This window comes from Drosophila albomicans, chromosome 2L, assembly GCF_009650485.2.
Source record: "Drosophila albomicans strain 15112-1751.03 chromosome 2L, ASM965048v2, whole genome shotgun sequence".
NCBI lineage: Eukaryota > Metazoa > Arthropoda > Insecta > Diptera > Drosophilidae > Drosophila > Drosophila albomicans.
This window is the reverse complement of record NC_047628.2, coordinates 19,597,099-19,615,652: the sequence shown is the minus strand read 5'-3', so window position 1 is coordinate 19,615,652 and position 18,554 is coordinate 19,597,099. Positions and strand designations below refer to the sequence as shown.

General features: G+C 43.2%; 1 protein-coding gene across 2 annotated transcripts in view; it reads left to right on the top strand.

Moving 5' to 3' along the window:
• Positions 1 to 17,246, top strand: part of LOC117566230 (receptor-type tyrosine-protein phosphatase N2) — a 42,817-nt gene extending 25,571 nt beyond the window's left edge. For both annotated transcript variants that reach the window (XM_034245776.2, XM_034245775.2), the window contains 9 exons: positions 9,781 to 9,834; positions 11,570 to 11,627; positions 11,709 to 13,211; positions 13,281 to 13,364; positions 14,913 to 15,531; positions 15,590 to 15,811; positions 15,871 to 16,068; positions 16,133 to 16,299; positions 16,379 to 17,246. In XM_034245776.2, coding sequence (XP_034101667.1) covers positions 9,781 to 9,834; positions 11,570 to 11,627; positions 11,709 to 13,211; positions 13,281 to 13,364; positions 14,913 to 15,531; positions 15,590 to 15,811; positions 15,871 to 16,068; positions 16,133 to 16,299; positions 16,379 to 16,919 — 3,446 coding nt within the window. In that variant the 3' untranslated portion in view covers positions 16,920 to 17,246. The remainder of the gene's footprint in view (positions 1 to 9,780; positions 9,835 to 11,569; positions 11,628 to 11,708; positions 13,212 to 13,280; positions 13,365 to 14,912; positions 15,532 to 15,589; positions 15,812 to 15,870; positions 16,069 to 16,132; positions 16,300 to 16,378) is intronic.
• The last annotated feature ends 1,308 nt before the right edge of the window (positions 17,247 to 18,554 follow it).

The window sequence follows — 18,554 nt, the reverse complement described above, 5'->3', positions numbered from 1 at the left end:
TCCCATTTAGATCTCTGCCTATTACAGGGTATTAAGACAAAAGCCCAGGCTGGGCAGCTGTCAGGCTTTGCTTTTTTTTGGGGGGAGGCTGTTGCTTTGCGCACTTGTTTATATTTAGCATATGGCTATGGGCGTGGCGCACACACAAATTGGGATACAGATATACATTTACACATCTACAGATTGGCCGTGAGGCAAATGCTGGCAATTACTTTGTTGGCACTTTGTTTTGGGTTTGGCTTTTGAAGTGTATTTTTTTTGCTTCTGATTCTTTTCTGACTGTTTTTGCCTACTTGCTGCCCGGGGGGAGGTTCTGACAAACTGGTCGTGGAGGCAGAGGCGGGATTAGGATCCGAGGCAGCATTGGCAACTAAAAGCAACTAACGTCCACACAATATTAACAATAACAATTCGCTCTGGCGCTCTTTTTCATACAGAAGCCCAGCCTTGTAATTTATGCAAATGTATTTATTGCAGCGCCGCAAAGTAGGCAACGCAAACTGTGGGTAGTCGGAATGAGTGAGGAGTGAGGAGCGAGGTGCCGGGTGCGGGGAGAGCGGAAAGGGAGGTCAACATGCTTTTGCCAAAGCAAATAAATGTTAATTTCATGGTAATAACGTTTGCTTCAGTTGCCAAGGTGTAACAAAAAACAGACTCCACATTTTCCCTTCCTCTGCCTTCCTCTGGCCTGTTTCTTATCATAAACAACAAGTTTGTGTGCGGGGCAGAAAGAAAAGCAAACAAGAAACCAAAAGTCAACTAAATGTGTATTGATGTACATTGTGCACATGCCTGCTTTCAGCTTTTTTCCTATGCGAGCCTATACATGTAGGCATGTGTGTGTGTGTGTGTGGGGTGTAAACGCAAATACTTTGACTGGTATTTGCATGCTGCCTACTTCCCGACGCCGTCGCCAGAGGGCGTGCATAAAAAACAAACGCTAAGGCAGAAAACATGTAAAATTCATTGAAGGAACCAACAGCTGCTGCTGTGTCGAGATTGCTGCAAGGGACAGTGTAGAGGACGGAGTGGGCGTGGCTAGCCATGCATGAGTGTGTGGCGAGTGTGCGTATGTGTGTGTGCACCCCTTGATGTTTGCCTTGGGCCTGAGAGCAATGCGTGGGCGTGCGGAAATTTAATAAGAATTGGATTTTTATGTTTGGCGTGTTTATATGGCATATGTATGTGTGTACTTATATACATATATACATATATCCCTATATATTTATATGTATATGTGCCATAGGGCGTTCTTAATTTGGCATTAATACCCTTCTCTTGCGTCGTCCCCTTGTCAAGCGAAAAGCGACCTTAACCTTTTGTGCTAATGATTTGATTTATCTGCGGCCAGGCAAATGCCATTATTTGCACACAGCCGCAGGAATAAATAAATTACTATGTTAGAGACCCCATTCGACGAAATATCGAAATGCAGAGACCAAAGAGAGCAGAGACCAAAAAGCAATGCATATTTTATGGCATCAGGTAAATTGTTTTCATTGATTTTAATGTCGGCAAATTAAGGTTAATAGAAAATAATTAAAACCTTTGTGGGGGGAAACATTGACCAATAACAAACAAAACTGCGACGCATAATTAAAATAGATACTGTGAATGAGATTTCCGCAATTTGATTCGCATTCCAATTACACCAAAAATGTTCTTTACGCCAATTAATTAAATGTTGGGTGAGTTGAGTGCATGAATTGGAAAGTGGATTGCTGCTGCTGTTTAGTTATTAATGTTCGATAGCTGTTTGTAATAAAGTATGCTATGTAAATGAGAAATGAACTTCGAGTTCGTCCGTCTGCCGTCTTAAACTTGTTTGATTTTGTTGTTGTTCATAATTTATGCAAAAAACCTAATGAATTTTTATGCCAAGGCAAAAAGGAGAACGAAACGAAGGCAGCTGCCAAGATGAAGACTGTAAAGAGAACGAGAGAGGGAGAGAGGGAGACGCAGTGTGGAAATTAATGAAAATTCATGAACAATTCTTTGTCTCAGCTTAGAGTGTGGGGAAGCCCATTAACGAGTCCCCAAATTAAAAGCTGCCTAAACATTAATGAAAGCACAAAGAAAAAAGTGTGTGAGGAATGCGCACGAAATCATAATAAGCAATCAAGATTTGTGTATTATTTTATGGCAAATTGGTAAACTACCAAATTGCACATTAAAGTGCCGTGGAAAGTGTTTTGCATTTAATTAAATCACTTGAAGGCACACAGCTTAAAATGCTGCTGTTTCTGTTGTACACAGTCGGATTTTAAGCGCTGGGTTATGGTAGGCATTTCAGGGATTTATTTGCTTGTGCATGCGCAAATTTGGCTAAAAGCCTCATAAAGCCAATTGCCGGGAATTTGCATGCCCCACAGCTGAGAGCTGGACGGGGGAAGGGATAAAGGGCTGCTTATGCAGCCAGCCAGATAAGTAAAGTAGACACACACAGCGGTGGCATCCCAGGTAGTGAGTATGCCATAGCATGGCATAAATCTCCGTAAATGCAACTGGGCGGAGAAGCCTCGAGTCTTTTGCTTTTGCTGACTTGCGAAACGCACCGAACTTTCCTTCCCTTTGACTCCCTCCCACCCTCGGGGGTGTCCCTCGCTTGGGGCCAGCAATCAGACATTATATTAGAATTTTGATTTTCATTTCCATTTCGATTTCGATGTCGATTTTGAGTTCGTTCGATTTAGATGCGTTTTCAATTGCAGGCATCGCATGTGACCTTCCTGACTATCGCTTCAATTGCATTTTAGTTGGCTGCCTTTTGCCATTGCCTCTGCTATGGCCAGCAGCAGATGCAGCTTGTTGTCGTTTTTCCTATTTTCTATTTTCGCAGTACTCAAAAAAGGAATTTCTAATCAAGCAACTGATAGAAGCATGAATGTTAGGAATCCAGGTAGATATCAGTTCATTATTCTTTGTTAAGAAACGAGTTGCATTTGATTGTGTGCCAAAAGATAATGAAAGCAAGTGTTCAAAGGATGTTGATTACGTTTCAATTGTTCAAGTCCACACCGAAAAGATTTTATTCAAGGATAACTTCATCTCAAAAAGGAAATAATAAATTTCACACAGGAAAATTTTATTATAAATAGGAAATAGTAAATAACTTACATTAAGAGCGAATATTTTTAGAAGAAGCTTTATTAAAAACTGAAATTAATAAATGGTAAACAATATTTTAAAATAAAAATGAATTACTAAGAATTATATTTTCCCTTTTTTAAATAAATACGACAAAGCAATTATTAAAATTAGTTCAGCTATTAGGTTTCACTTAAACGTATTAAAAGCTATTTATGAGATTTTAAATATTTACTTAAATGTACTTAAACGTTTATGCGTTTGTTGAAAATGATTTCGACTATTAGCATTTAGTTCAAAAGCAATAAATTCTATTTATGACAGCTTTATTAGAGCTAATAAAATTCCATGAGATACTAAACTCCGATTCACTTGCTCGGCGTATTTTTGCATATGGCAACGAAAATACATTCAACTATTCAGTGTCGTTGATTCATTCAATTATAGGCTCAACAGTATTTGTTGGACTGTATCCCATTTGCCGTTTGCCATTTACTAGGGATGTTAATCAGCTTTATGTGTGGAAGAAGAGCGCTGAGCTGCAGTAGTACATAGAAGACAAAACAGGACAAACCGATGGGCCATCATGGCCAAGTGCGGTCCCTGGTGTTTATCCTTCAGTGCATTGTGGTTACTTCACTCTGTGTGTCTGTGTGTCCGTGTGTCTGTGTTGTTTTGTGTGCGTTGGGACTAGTCCGAGGTTAGAGCTTTATGTGCTTAATCTTCCGCTTGTTGCTGGTCTGCTATGCTCTCAGTTCTGGTTTATAGACTCACACACAGACAAAAGGCAGACCAACCTAGCAAGTGGCCTGGATGGACATAAAAAACGGTTTATACTCGAATTTATGCCAAACGCTTATTTGTTGTAACTCTGTGGGAGTGGAGTGAAGTAAAGTTGAGGGGAGGCAGCTTAATTGCGTGCCAAATTTGTGGCAAGCGTAGGCCAACAAATTGTGCTTACAAATGTGGCAAAGATAAATCAGAGTGACTCGCAGGACAGGGTCAGGACACGTTCCCGACAGGCACGGAAGCGTCGGGACAGTTAGGAAATCCTAAAAACGTCGAGCGTATTTCAAAAATTTATGAATAAAATGAGTGCGCATAAATCAGCATACAGAATGAAAAAGTGCTGAGGAAAAGTGCTTAAAGCTGAAAGTCATGAAGACAAGAAGAGAAGCGGTGATGCGGCGGCTTACAGTTGTTGCTTTTGCTGTTGCTGCTGTTTCTGCTGCTGCTGCTGCTGTGAAATGCCGCCGCTTATTTACACTTCATAAAGCTGAAACAAAAAGCCGTCGCAAAAGCCTCGAGTTGAGAGCGCGTTGCGAAAGTTTTTCTCTGCTTGTGCGTTTGTTGTTTTTCCACAGCTGCAGCTAAGCCCATAAACAACTGCAATGTGGAAGGCGTTGCAAGTGTGCGTGGCACGCCTTCAGCTGGCTTCATTATGTTTTATTTGTTGTTTGCTTTTGCCTGGCGCCAAGCGCGCAATGTGGCATATGTGTTGCAGAGAATGTGTGCCGCAGCATTAAATGCTTAGCATCAAACACACACACACACACCCACACCCACACATAACTAGGGGAATAAGATAAAGAGGGGCGATAACAAGGGATAAGTGAGGAGGAGGCAGGACGTGGCAGGACTCGTGTGTCTTGTTATGCTGGCCTTTAACGAGCTGCGTCGCTTTGCCTTGCTTTGTGTCTATCACTTCTCTGTCTCGTATTGCAAGCGCCTTCTCTCCTCTACCCCTCCTCTTGCCCCCCTTTTTTGTTGCTTTGGCATCGCCAGTGGCTCTGCTCTGATTTGAGGCTCCTCTTTAGGTGCCTGCTCTTGTCTCTTGTCTATGTCACGATTAATGGCCGCCTCTTATTATTTATTTCGCATTGTGTGTCTGTGTGTTGCTCTGTTATCCTTGTTACGCTGCTGTCCGACACTGACTCCTTGCCACTTGCAGACATTGACACACGTTGTCAGCGAAAAGTATTTTTTATGCGAAATGCCTGAAACAACATCATTAAAGCATAAACACAACGAACAGCAATAGCTCTCGCATTTTAAGGTCTTTGCTGCATACCGTGGTGCAAAAAAAACATACGAGCTCTTCACAAGCTTTAATTTCAAAAAGTTTTAATTGTTAAAATCTGAAATAAAAGCTTATTTTTAGCATGCGAATATAAAAAGCAGGTTGCACGTTAAACTTTTATAATTTTAAGTAGCGCTTCAAATTTCTGAATACTTTCAAAAAGGTTGCAGCATTAAAAGTAAATGTTTAAAAAGTAATTATTTTGGTAAATTGAATTACATACAAATTTCGTAGGTGGCTGGCAATGTTTTAAAGTTGACTGCAAATTGGTTTGTTGCGATTAACATTTTTGAGTGCTTTTGAAAAGGTTGCAGTAAATGCTTAAAACGTATTTATTTTGCAAAGTTTAAATTAATAAAAATTTATATGTACATTTTAAAGCTGTAAGATTAAAATACGTTAAAATAACGTTCACATTTATTTTTGTTAAAGTTTGGAAAATTTGTATTTTGCAACTTTCAGTAGCGTTCAAAAGTTTTTATTATTCTTGATAGTAAAAAGCATTGAAAGTAAATACTTATAACTATTTAGTTAGTAGAATTCATATTTTAAAATTCTCTGCACTTTGTGTTCGATTTAATCGTATTTATTTAGTGGAATTTCTTAGCATCTAAGTAGCTTAGCGTACCGTAAAGTTTTCTTCAATTTGTATCTAGGCTTTAACGTTCTTAACTCGCATTAGAAGCACAAGCTTTTAAAGAATTAAAAGAAAATTATAAGTACTAATTTAGCAGAATTCATATCTTAAAGTTCTCTACAATTTGTGGGCAATTTAATCGTATTTGATTACATATACATACCTTAAAGTTTTCTTCAATATGTAAATAGTTTTTAAACGCTCTTTGTTCGCTTTACAAGCACACGCTTTTGAAGTCAGCAAATAATTACTTAAAAGTTCCCAATCGAGAACAAACAGCTCGGTGTGCAGTGTGCAACAGCCGCAAGATATGCTACGATTTTTTTATGCTTTATTCTTGCTGCGTATTACACATACCACACGTTGGCCCAGTGCCCTATACCTCTCTGAAACATACACACACGTGTCGATGTGGCCAGCAAAAAATGTTGTTATGAAATGAAAATCTTTTTAAAATTCCTTGACCCGAAAGCAAATAGCAAAAGGAACAGAGAACAACAGCAACAACAGCTACAGCAGCGGTTACGCTTGGGAAAGTAAACAACGTTTGCTCCCTAGCTGTTTGGCTCTCTAAATGGTTGACTGGACTGCCTGGAACTCCTGTGGCCAGGAGCCAGGAGCCAGGAGCCAGGACCTGCGTTGAGCAACAGGGATTGCTCTGAAATATGCATGGCCGTGGACATCAATCAAAAATGCGGGGGTCCTGTTGCTGCTGCTGTTGCTGATGCTGATGCCGCTGCCTCAATTGACGCGCAACGTCGCACAATTTATGGGTGGAATTTTCAATTTTGCCTTGCGGCAGAATTTATTAAATTGTTGCGGTCGCTTCCACTGTTTGCCAAGTGGCCACCGCCTGTGGCATAATTTATGTGTAGAAAATGAAATAATGTCAGAGCTTGCTCCGCAGAGACGAGCTTCCACGGCTGACGCTGCTGTAGCTTGCCTCATGCCACAGCTCGTTGACAGCAGCAGCATTTGAAAAGGGACCGCGTTACGTATCAATCAACAGAAAACTGCAACCGCAAGCAGGCAACAAAGAAAAAGAGAATGAATGGAAAGATTCTGGCCTGAAGCTATTGCGGTTTGGCCTTGCCAATTGACCTAAAGTGATTTTGATTTGTTGTTTTGGTTTGTGCTTGTCGCAGCAGCAGCCGAGAGATGACACATTAATGCAACTCGTTGCCGCAATTGCCATTGTTGCCCTTGTTAATGCCCATCAAAAACTGGGAGGTTGGCATATCAATCATAATCTGAGCTGGCAAACTGACATAGAACTACAAATAAATCTCGCTGAGTAATGGGAATGTTTATCACGATCAGCAGCTCTCGCTTTTTATTCTGACATCTGTCTGGGGGTCCAAAGTTGAATCGAAGTGCAGCAGCGCACAAGTTTTTTTTTTTATTTGATATTTCTTCGCAAAGTGCTGCCACAGGATAAACGCAGCAAATCGGGAGCACCATAAATAAATGTTGCAGCGCACACACACACACACTAAAAGAGGAAGAAGAGACAAGTGAAATGCTGTCTCGATAGATGTGTGCAAAGTGGCTGCCGTTGGCATTTAAAGCTTTTTGCTACGATTCGATTTTATGCTGTTGTCTGTGCTGCTTTTTTCGGTAGGTGGCGACGCCATTTTCCGGCCATTCCACGCGGTCAGCGCTCAAAGTGAAAATCGGCTGAAAATGTGGCACATTGTGCGGCGAATGTTTCGCATACGTCGCTTGTGCTGCGGTGTTACCTTATCAGACTTGAAAGGCATTGCAGCAGCAGCCGAGCAGCAACAACACGCAGCAACATCAGCCTCACGTCACACGGGGACATGAGCATGCATATTTATGAGTCTCTGCTCTAAGGACACTGCTTATGGGGCTTTGGCTCTAACGATGGCTTTGGCTACAGCTTTGTTGCTGCTGCCAAGATTTGTTTTGCCAAAGCTGCGCCGCACTGTTGACACTAGAGGAGGCGAGACCAGCTTCTCACCATTGTGGCACAGACACACAACAACATGGACAATTAGACAGGTGCAGCAAAATTGCCTTTTCAGCTGCCTCGCAATTTGTTTGAGAGGCTGTTGATTGCTCGCTTTTTGTATGCTGCTCTTTTGCATGTCAAGCACGTGCCAAACACGCTCCAATGACAGATGGATATCCACTTTTCACATTTATTGACAATTTCAAGGAGACATCGAGACGAGACGAGCCAACGAACACACTACTAAACTAGCCAAGTGCACTTCAATGTGTCAACTTGACAATACTCGTATCGCAGTACTACAGAAAAAACAGTTGTGCTATAAAATTGTGGCAAGCACTGTCAGAATGTCATATCGTTGACCGCTGACGTGACACGGCGATCAGATGAGTGGACAAAATTGACATTTGATGTCCTCGAAACAGAAGCTGAAAAGTGGAGCGAGCATGAAGCATGTTGGATGGCTGCATTTGCCGCAGTTTCAGCTGCCAACTTACTCATTCACGTTTCACTCGGCTGTCGGATGAAGTCATCTCGCGGCGCCTTAAGTTAGGCAACACTTTTATTTTCTTTTCTTTATTTTTTTTTTGTTTTCAGCAAAACCACAAGGGCAAAAGAAAGCTGAGTTAATTTCTTGTTGTGTGCCGCCTTCATAAAATGCTTATCAAAAAGGGTTCAGGCCCCAAGGAGCAAAATGTGAAAAATGTTCATGTTAATTGGCAAGTAAAGACTTGAAGGATACCCCATAATTAAAGAGAGTTATATGCCTTTTATTGCCTATGATTTCGGTAGCGCATCATACCCGCTCTGTTCTCTGCTTGCAGCACATAACAAGCCACTCTCCAGAGATTAATTTTCAGCTATGGCCTGGCTGCAATTATTCAACAATTAAAAAACAAATGCCTGGGCACGCTGTGGGAGCCCAAGCTGCTGTGGCTGCTGTTGCCAGAGTTGGGTCTTAGATAGGACTATGCAGGGAGGAAATGAGAATTGTCAGCCCACATAGAAATTACTCTTGGCTTAATTAATGGCCAAGAAATGCCTCGGTGTGCGTCAACAGGCAAAAGTTAAAGCCCCGGCCAAAGAGACCACGAAAACTGTTGTCAACAAAGTTTTTGTCGAAATGGTTTAACGCGAGTGGCAAAGCGGCAACAGTAAACCAAGCGGTGGATGAGGGTGGTAATGACAGGCGGTGACGTGGCCTACGTGCGTGTGCCTCCTGCTCATGTGTTGCAGCTGCGGAGGCGACAAGGAGAGTGCCACATTTTTCAGTAGCAAATACCAAGACAGACAGCGCTGTGTGTTTCAGTCAAAATCCTAAACAAAACGGCAACGGACAAGCGGCGGGTGGCTGCGGGTCTTGACGTCACAGGCAAGAGAAACAACAATAACGACAGCAACAACAGCAACAACGACAAGAGGGCACAAACCGACATTTGGCTAAGGACTAAAGATGGAGCACATATTTTTTTTTTTGTGTGTGGAGGACCAAGCCAGGGCCCGGCTCTCCGGGGGATATTTTGCAGAAGTCTGTCGTCGGGACATGTTGCTCCTATCCCTGTCTGCGTGCGTGTGTATATGTATGTGAGAGTGAGTGTGTGTCATGTGCGACATGCTCATAAAAAGCGTTTATTTAGCCAAGAGCAAAGCAAGTGGCACATGACACCAACAACAACAACAACAACAGAGGCACGACAAAATGGCGACGTGCCAAAAACTCGAACTGGAATGCTGCTCAGCTCAGCTAGGGGAAGGGGAAGGCGAAGGGAATGAGTATGGGATGGGGGAATTGCTGTTGCTTTTCGGTGGTTTGAGCTCGGGACTCGGACCCGGCCTTAGTTTGCTTAGTGTGGTAATGCTGATTTGGCTTTTACCACATCATTATGTCTTAACTGAAACTTGTCGCTCTTACTCTCCACTCTTTTTTTTCCATCTTTTGCTTTTTGCGATTGTTAACAACTCTTTCATGTGTCTCTCTCTCTCTTTCTGTGTCTTCTTTTGCAGGCTGCCAGTTTGTTAGGACGCTTTGCATACCCCATTCCGAGGTCTGCTACGATGGTAAGTGACGAAAACACTCGATTAAGCCGATACAACTGCCAGATTGTGCTGTGTTATGAACTGCTAAAAAGGGTCGCGCCTGTTTACTGACTTAGTTGCTCAGTTTCGAAATCTTTGTCACAAAACAAGACAACAAAAACAGTGTGGAAGGAGCTGCAATTGATACATATTCTTTATTGTAGTGGCTTAAAGTATTTGCTTGTGTAAAATAACATAATTAAGTGGAGCATAGGTTTGGTACTCCGTATGCAAATTTACATAACATACTTTTGAGCGTAGCTTAAACGACCCATTTATTTGATGAGCCTAAAAGCATGCTGCAATTTATGAGGTTAGTTGTGAGTATAGCATGTTAAGCTCGCATTTTATTAGACCTAATGATAGTGTTCATTTGCTGACTCAATTGTGTGCAGCTGCTGCAGTTGCCAGGCGTTCTAGTGAGCTTACGACTGCAACCGAAAAACCCCATTTTGTGGGTCAACATGCCATCAGAGCTGAGCCACTGTCAGCCACTGGCTGACTGTGACCTGAAGCACTATATTTGCTTCGTATTTGCCAAGCACTTCAATGCCATTCGCATTCAAAAACGGGCACCAAAACAAATGGCGGCAGGTCAGGCTGTTAGCAGAGAGCACCAGGCGTTGACTAGCAGTGCATTATCGAGAACACACTCAATTACTTATGTAAGCTCTGTACAAATTTTTGGTAAGGGGAGAATTGCAGTGGTTGCTGTGGCAGCATAAGGGGTGGGGTGGATAAGGGGACGAAGCATGTCAGTGTGCATGCTGAGAACAATTGCCAGAGCAGCTGCTGGAGAAAACCTGCGAAGAATTGTGGGAAATTGCGGAAAAATTGTTGACCTCAAAAGGGGGAAAAACGCACGCGTCGCTACATGAAAGCAAAGCCGTGGTGCACTGCGGGAAAAAATAAGTGATTAAAAAGGGCAATAACATAGAAACGTGTAATTTATAAGGAAACTTTAGTTCAGAGATGCGAAATAAATTTGCAAAGAGGGAGAATCAGAAGTATGTGTGAGATTAGTTAAGCAAGAATTTTATGGATTAAAAAGGGGTAGAAAACTTTTGATTATAATATTAAATTTAAACAAAATGTAGACTAGAACTTTGGGTGGGGAAGAAGGAATGAGATTAGTTTGGACGATTAAATTGGATTAAAAGTTTTTGTGAAACATATTTGTTCACTATTTATTAAAGAGAGAATTTTGATAAATAGTTTGTCTGTCATTTGTCATTGGTTATCTTTCCACTGACATTACGAATATAGAATATTTGATGTTCCAAGTTCTAGTTATGAAGTATAAGTCTTTTCTCTTTTTGTTTGCATTTTTAATGTTCTAAAAATGTTGCTTACTGCATATTTCTCTCAGTGTAGCCGCACAGACTCATATGTAGTTATCGCAGGGAAGCGAACTGCCATTGCAGTTGTCGGCATCGCAGCTTTTCGTCCCTATCCGCAGTTACATTATGCAAATTACGGTCGAGACAAGCGACAAGGATATGCATTTAAACGCTCGTAAATCACAATGAAAACAAAAGGTGCCGCAAAGATACAAAGGAAGAGAGAGAAGGGGCAGTAGGGAGGGGAGTAGGAAATAGGAAGTGAAGGGTGCAGTATTGTAAGACACGCGCTATTAATGCAGTTACATGGCCTATTAAAACGTAGCATCATTTGCATATGGTTTTCCACGTTCCTTACATTGCTTTTCCCCCCGCAGACAACATCTTTGGCAAGTGCATTCCCACCACCGGCGTGGACGTTGAGGACATTGAGAAGTAATTATCCTTACTCATGTACTTGGTTGTAAAGAGGACAGCTTTAATTGTTCATTGCGTTTCTTTCCCCTCTCTTCCCAGGACACCACTCACCGAGGACCAATCACGTCTTCTGGCCACAATGCTGGAGGAGCTGCAGGGCGCCGGCCTAGGCTGGGATCATCACTATGTGCAGTGCCGCATCCAGGGAGCGCTCTTCTCGCTGCAACGCCAACAGCAACTGCCACCGAATCTGTGCGCCAATCTGGCGCCGGTACAGTCCGAATTCGATGCCGACCCGGTCAGTGCTTTGGCCTATGTACGCTTCTCGCCACCCGAACAACAGCAGCAGCAGGAGCAGCTCGATGGGGGCAACGTTGACTACTTCGAGGAGCAGCCGCAGGCTCAGAGACCCGCTCAGTTCTATCCGATGTTGCACAAGAAGCAGCCACAGGACAGTGGGTTCAACAGCATACTGCATGAGTTGCAGCTGCAGGATCGTCGACGACTGCGTCACGATCCGCTCGAGTTGGAGCACTTTGGCAAGCTGGACGGGCACACGAAGAGCACGCAAATGGAGCTGCCCAGTGTAATGGATGCCTTCCTGGAAACGGAACGGCAGCGCATTGAGCGGGAGCAGCAGCTGCGCATGGCCGAGCAGGATGCCAATCAGAAGGCAGAACAGCAGAATCAATTGGAACTCTATCAGATACTCGCCGCATCCGAGCCCGATCCGCAACCGTATCAGCGTAAGCAGCAGCCCGCCAATGCCATGGATCAGCTGGAAGCCATTGTTGAGCAGCAGCAGAAGCAGCAACAGCAGCTGCAGAAGCAACAGCTGCAGCAACAACAGCAGCAGCAAATGTCCGATGCTGATCAGCCGCAGAGGCAGATCTTTGTGCCCGGCGAGGTAAACGAATCGAGTGAGCTCTATTTTCCCGACAACTATGCGCCCTTCAAGCGTCGCGGAGATGCCGCGGATGCAGTGGAGCAGCCCAAGCGTTCCTTCTTTCGTGAGCTGGCCAACGAGCAGGGTTTACCCCAGGAGCCGTTGGTCGAGTTGCAAGAGCAGCCGGAGATGATGAAGCGACGTCCCAGCGACAACGATATCAATGCCCAAGAGCAAGAGCTGGCCTTTGAGTCAAGTTTGCGTCGCAATTCGCTGACACCGCTGGAGGAGGAGGCCATGTTGGCCTCCAATAGCTATCCGCGCTCGCTGCACAATCAACGCGTCTACACAGAGGGAGGACTGCTGATGATGCCACAGGATGAGCTACTCGATGCCCCACAAGCGGATGATCCCGCCGACCTCAAACAGTCGCTGCTCGCCAATATGTTAGGCTTTGCCCGTCACGAGCGACTCGATGTAAAGAAACCGGGACCGCAACTGGGGCCACCAGCTGAGCTGAGCAATGAGCTAGGCACGGAGAAGCCGAAACCGAAGAGCGAAGATGGCAACAAGGAGGTGCTGCCCGCGCACATCAAGGGCGGCGATGTCAACGAACCCTTCAAGAAGAAGAAGGTCATCAAGGAGCAACACTCGGACGAGGATCATGCGCCGCACACCGTAGACACTGAATATGCACATGTGTTCGTCAAGAACCCGTAAGTAGAGGCAGTTATCGGGGGAGTCACAAGTGTATAATAACTAAACTTTTCTTTGCCATTTTGCAGAATCGACAGTTGGTACGATGGGCAGCGCATTATGAATGAGCTGGCGCAAATACTACACATGCAGGGATACTTTTCTTATTTAACGTATGTGTTTAAAGACTAAATTAAGTATATTTTAATGTGGGTGATGCAAGCAAAATGAACCTTAGGTCTAAAGGGGACCTCAAGGAAGCAGACTTAACTAGAAAAGGTAGCGTATGAGCAATATGCCTAAGATAGAGGGAAAATATAGAAGGGTGTGTATGGTAATTCTACAACAGTTCGGGTTTTTCAATAAATCAGCTTTCATTAAAACATTAATGTACTAAGTTTTATAAAACCGCCATGCTACTTCTCCATGCTTTCAGGGTTATAGAAAAGAAACTTAATTTAAGTCTGAAATAAAAGATACAGATAAAAGCATTCCCCTCTTTTAATATGATATGAGGTTATTTTAAAAACAAGTAAGAAAGCTACAGTCGAGTGTGCTCGACTGTGAAATACCCGCTACCCATTTTGAATAAAAGCAAAATATTACGGTAATAATCTCAAAATATTAAAAATAAATATGCATGTATTTTCGATCGGGATTTGAACTCGAGCTCCACCGACCGGGTGGTTAAAAAAAAAAAGTTTGTACTTCGAGCTGGTTCGAACCCGGGCACCACAACATGCGCGGCTTGCACTCTACCACCTGAGCTATCGCATTACTTAAGAACCCCTATGCATACAGATGCTAATATAGATGAGCATGTATATACGTATACGCATAAATACAATACATACATAGCAGGCGGTTTGGCTCATACAAAATATTTCTTTAATAAAATCCACAATTTTGATTTATAATTGTTGTAAATACGATAAAAAAAAAAAAAATGTTTGTTCTCCGAGCGGGCTCGAACCCGAGTCCCTCGACTACCGCAACAGTAATATGCTTGCACTCTACCAATGGAGCTATCGCAGTGCCTCTTGCATACAGATACAAATATAGAGGCGAGCATGTATACGTATACGCATACATACAACACATACATAGAAAGCGTTTTTGCCCATACAAAACTATTTCTTTAATAACTTCTACAATTTTTATCTGATCGCAACCAAATTTTCAGCAATCATAAATGCTATAGTTATTATTGTATATACCAAAATTCGCAATTCTAGCTTTACAATTACTCTTGTTATTCGATTTTTTTGATTTGCGGGGGCGGAAGTGGGCGTGGCAAAAATTTGAAACAAACTTGATCTGCGTGCAAACATAACAAATGCTGTCGAAAAAAAATTATAGCTCTATCTCTTATAGTCTCTGAGATCTAGGTGTTCATACGGACGGACGGACAGACACACAGACGGACAGACGGACAGACGGACATGGCTATATCGTCTCGGCTGTTGACGCTGATCAAGAATATATATACTTTATAGGGTCGGAGATGCCTCCTTCTACCTGTTACATACATTTCCTGCCGGCACAAAGTTATAATACCCTTCTACCCTATGGGTAGCGGGTATAAATAGACAAATAGAATGGGACTAAAAGATAATAAGAAATATATAACAACTTCTCTGATAGTATTTCCCTTAATTCGTATGCATTTTTGCAAATTTTTTCTCCTTAACTTTACTCATCTTAAATTCAATTCCCCATAGCGTTCAACCACACGAAGTCAGCTTCCGGGTTGACTCAAACAACCCCGAGCGCAAGACGGCCGCCGATGTGGCACGCTACATCAACGAGAACCGCGGCGTCAAGAACAACATCCAGCGACGGGTTGGCTTCTACGTTCTGCACGCTGGCGTCGGCGACAAGGTCAAGGATCTGCGGGATCCCAGCGTGTCGGCATCACGCATCGAGCTAGCCGAGCAAGGTCCCGACGTTACACACATTATGGCTTACATGTTTGCTGGTGCCGGGGCAGCGGCTGTGATTGTGATCTTTGTCACCTTGATACTGATTAAGCGTCACGATCGCAAGCGCGACAAACTGGGTGGCTTGCAGTCGGGAATCTCGGGTGCCGAGAGTTGCAGCAAGGACTACCAGGACTTGTGCCGTGCACGCATGGCGGGCAAGAATGGAAACGCGACACCCGGCACAGGCAATGGTGGTAATGGTGGAGCAACTGCATCGGAAACAGCGCACAGTGGACGCATCACATCGCTGAGCAAGGAGAACGAGGGTCGGCCACCATCCTCGCGCTCAAGCACCTCATCGTGGAGTGAGGAGCCGGCGCTGACGAACATGGACATCTCAACCGGACACATGGTGCTGGTAAGTTTCCATTGGGAAATGTCTTTCGACATTTAAATTAATTCTGGTTCGCTTGCAGTCTTATATGGAGGATCATCTGCGTAACAAGGGACGACTACAGCGGGAGTGGGAGGCTTTGTGCCGCTATGAAGCGGAGCCAAGTGCTCGGGATGCCGCCTCCCAACCGCAGTGCGCCAATCTGAATCGACCTGGCGCACCTTTGCCCTATGATCATTCGCGGGTGGTGCTCAACCATCTGGCGAACGCCGAAGGACTGGACTATGTGAATGCCTCAACGATTGTAAGACCCAGAAAGTTGTAATACTTTATTCCCTATTGAGTTATTCACTTCCTTTCTAGACCGATCATGATCCGCGCGCTCCCGCTTATGTGGCAGCTCAGGGACCGCTGCCCTCGACCCTGGCGCATTTCTGGCAAATGATTTGGGAGCAGGGCGCCGTTGTCATCGTGGCGCTGTGTCGTCTGCAGGAGAATGGTGACGTTGCTTGTGCGCGCTACTGGCCGGAAGAAGGTGCCGAGGTCTATCACATCTATGAGGTGAGTTACATCCCTAAACTTTACTGAACTTAACTCTAAATTGGTGCTTATTCTTTGTTTGCAGGTTCACTTGGTTAGCGAACACATTTGGTGTGACGATTACCTCGTACGTTCTTTCTACCTGAAAAATCTGCGCACCAGCGAAACACGCACCGTCACCCAGTTCCACTTCCTCTCCTGGCCCCAGAATGGTGTGCCACCCCAGGCTAAGGCGCTGCTCGACTTCCGACGGTAAGTAAATTTCACTTATTTTAACTGTAGATTGCAGCTAACATTATTCTGCCAAAAAAAAAAAAAAAAAAAAATGCAGCAAGGTGAACAAATCGTATCGCGGTCGCTCGTGCCCCATTGTGGTGCATGGCAGCGCTGGCGCCGGACGCACTGGCTCCTACATACTGTTGGATCTGGTGCTAGGACGCATGAACAAAGGCGCACGCGAAATCGACATTGCCGCCACGCTCGAGCATCTGCGCGATCAGCGAGCTGGCGTCGTGGCCACTCGACTGCAGTTTGAGTTTGTGCTGATGGCCGTCGCCGAAGAGGTGCACGCCATACTGAAGGCTCTGCCGGCGAACACATCAGGCGAGAAGCGCGAACTGGACAAGGATGCTGGCGGAGCCACCAAGGAGCCGCTGAAGGAGGACAAGGCGCAGGAGGCAGCCGAGGAAGAGGCGCCCACCAGCAGCAGCAAAGCGGCCGCCAAGGAGAAGGAGAAGGAAAAGGATAAGAAGGGAAAGGATAAGGAGAAAGAGAAAGAAAAAGAGAAGGAGAAGGAGCAGACAAAGGCAGCCGCTGAGCAAAAGACGCCAGCGAAGACGACGTCGGCCAAGCAAACAACGGCCAAGAAGTAAAGAGAGGGAGAGACGTCGAAAACAACAACTTTTAGTTAAAAAATCTGTTTGTTGCAGCGTTTCGGGGGTCCTTTTTATGTCTTATTATAAACTTATATAAATATTAGTTGTTGTTGTAGCTAGATTTAAACAGTATACGTTTCCACAACACAACACAACAATACACAGAGAACAACACAACACACTACACATATGATTTGGCATAAGCACTTGGAAGGTTCGAAACGGGCTCAATATGGTCGGCTAGCGTTGGATACAAAACAAAACACACAAACAGACACAAATTACACAGTTCAGTTGAAGCAAAACCAAAAAAACAAAACAAAACAACTAAAAACTAAACTTAAGTTTTGCACCTACAAAAAATGCACCACATAAAGAGAAGAAATTAAAGTGAGATGTGCACATGCAACACGTTGTGGCAAACACTTGCCAACGGTCGGCATGCGGCTCCAGGTGAACACACCAGCCCGTGGCAGCTGGAGCGCATCTCTGGCTAAGGAATGAAAGTGTTTGTCGCTGGTGTGGCATGTGGCACATGTGGCGAACAGAAGACCGCAGACAAAGCACATCGGTGTCGGTCGGTGTCTCAGCACTATGCAAAAATGAATTATGAACAAAAACAATGCACTTGTATTTCTACTACTCGTAATACCAAAAATCAAGCAAAGTCACATAACATATTTGAGTGTTATTTATACTCTCTACTCGTAAAATACAACAACAACAAGAACACGAAAATAACGATATATTTATGAACATTATATACATGTGTAGCTATTAAGCATTTAATTCAATTATGAATGCATTTTACTTACGCGTTTATATCGATGTTGAAAGCAAACGAAGCAAAATACGAGTACCACATAATATGAATATATCCATATGAATATCCAACTTGAAAATTAAACCGAATATGATTGATGTGCTTGAAATAACCAGACGAATAGAAGAAGAAACAATCGAGCTAAATGGTATACATATGCCGTCTAAAGACAAACAACTAACAACTATATAACAAGCCCAACACACAAACACTTAACACACACACACACACATACACACGCTTAAACACTTAACACAAATACACTGAAGACAATTGAGACATATTCTACACATACATATACACATATAAATCGCAGAAGGATGCATTCAAAATTTGTACCTAAAACTAATCGAAGGAACGTATGGAAAAGTATTGAGGGATTTTGAGATGAATAAACAAAGGATAAAATATTTCTATTTACAAGCAGATACAACAACAAAAGACAAAAGACGCTATTGATGTGTATGACAATTAATTATACAAGTTTACTATATATATTTAAAAAGCATATATATTAATGAATACAAAATATATATACATATATATGAATACAATATATACATTATTCATATACAATATTGTGAATGTCAATACTTACATATATTTGTGTGTATTACTAACGACTTTAACTACTATATATCTGTGTGTACAAGTATTTTCGAAAATATTTCGAATATTGTTTTACCAAACCATATGTGTGCGAATTTATTCAGTTATTATTCAATTGTACTACTACAAATACTTCTACTTCATGCAAAAGAAAAAAAACAAATCGGAGAAAAACGATCCATAATATTATTTAACCATAC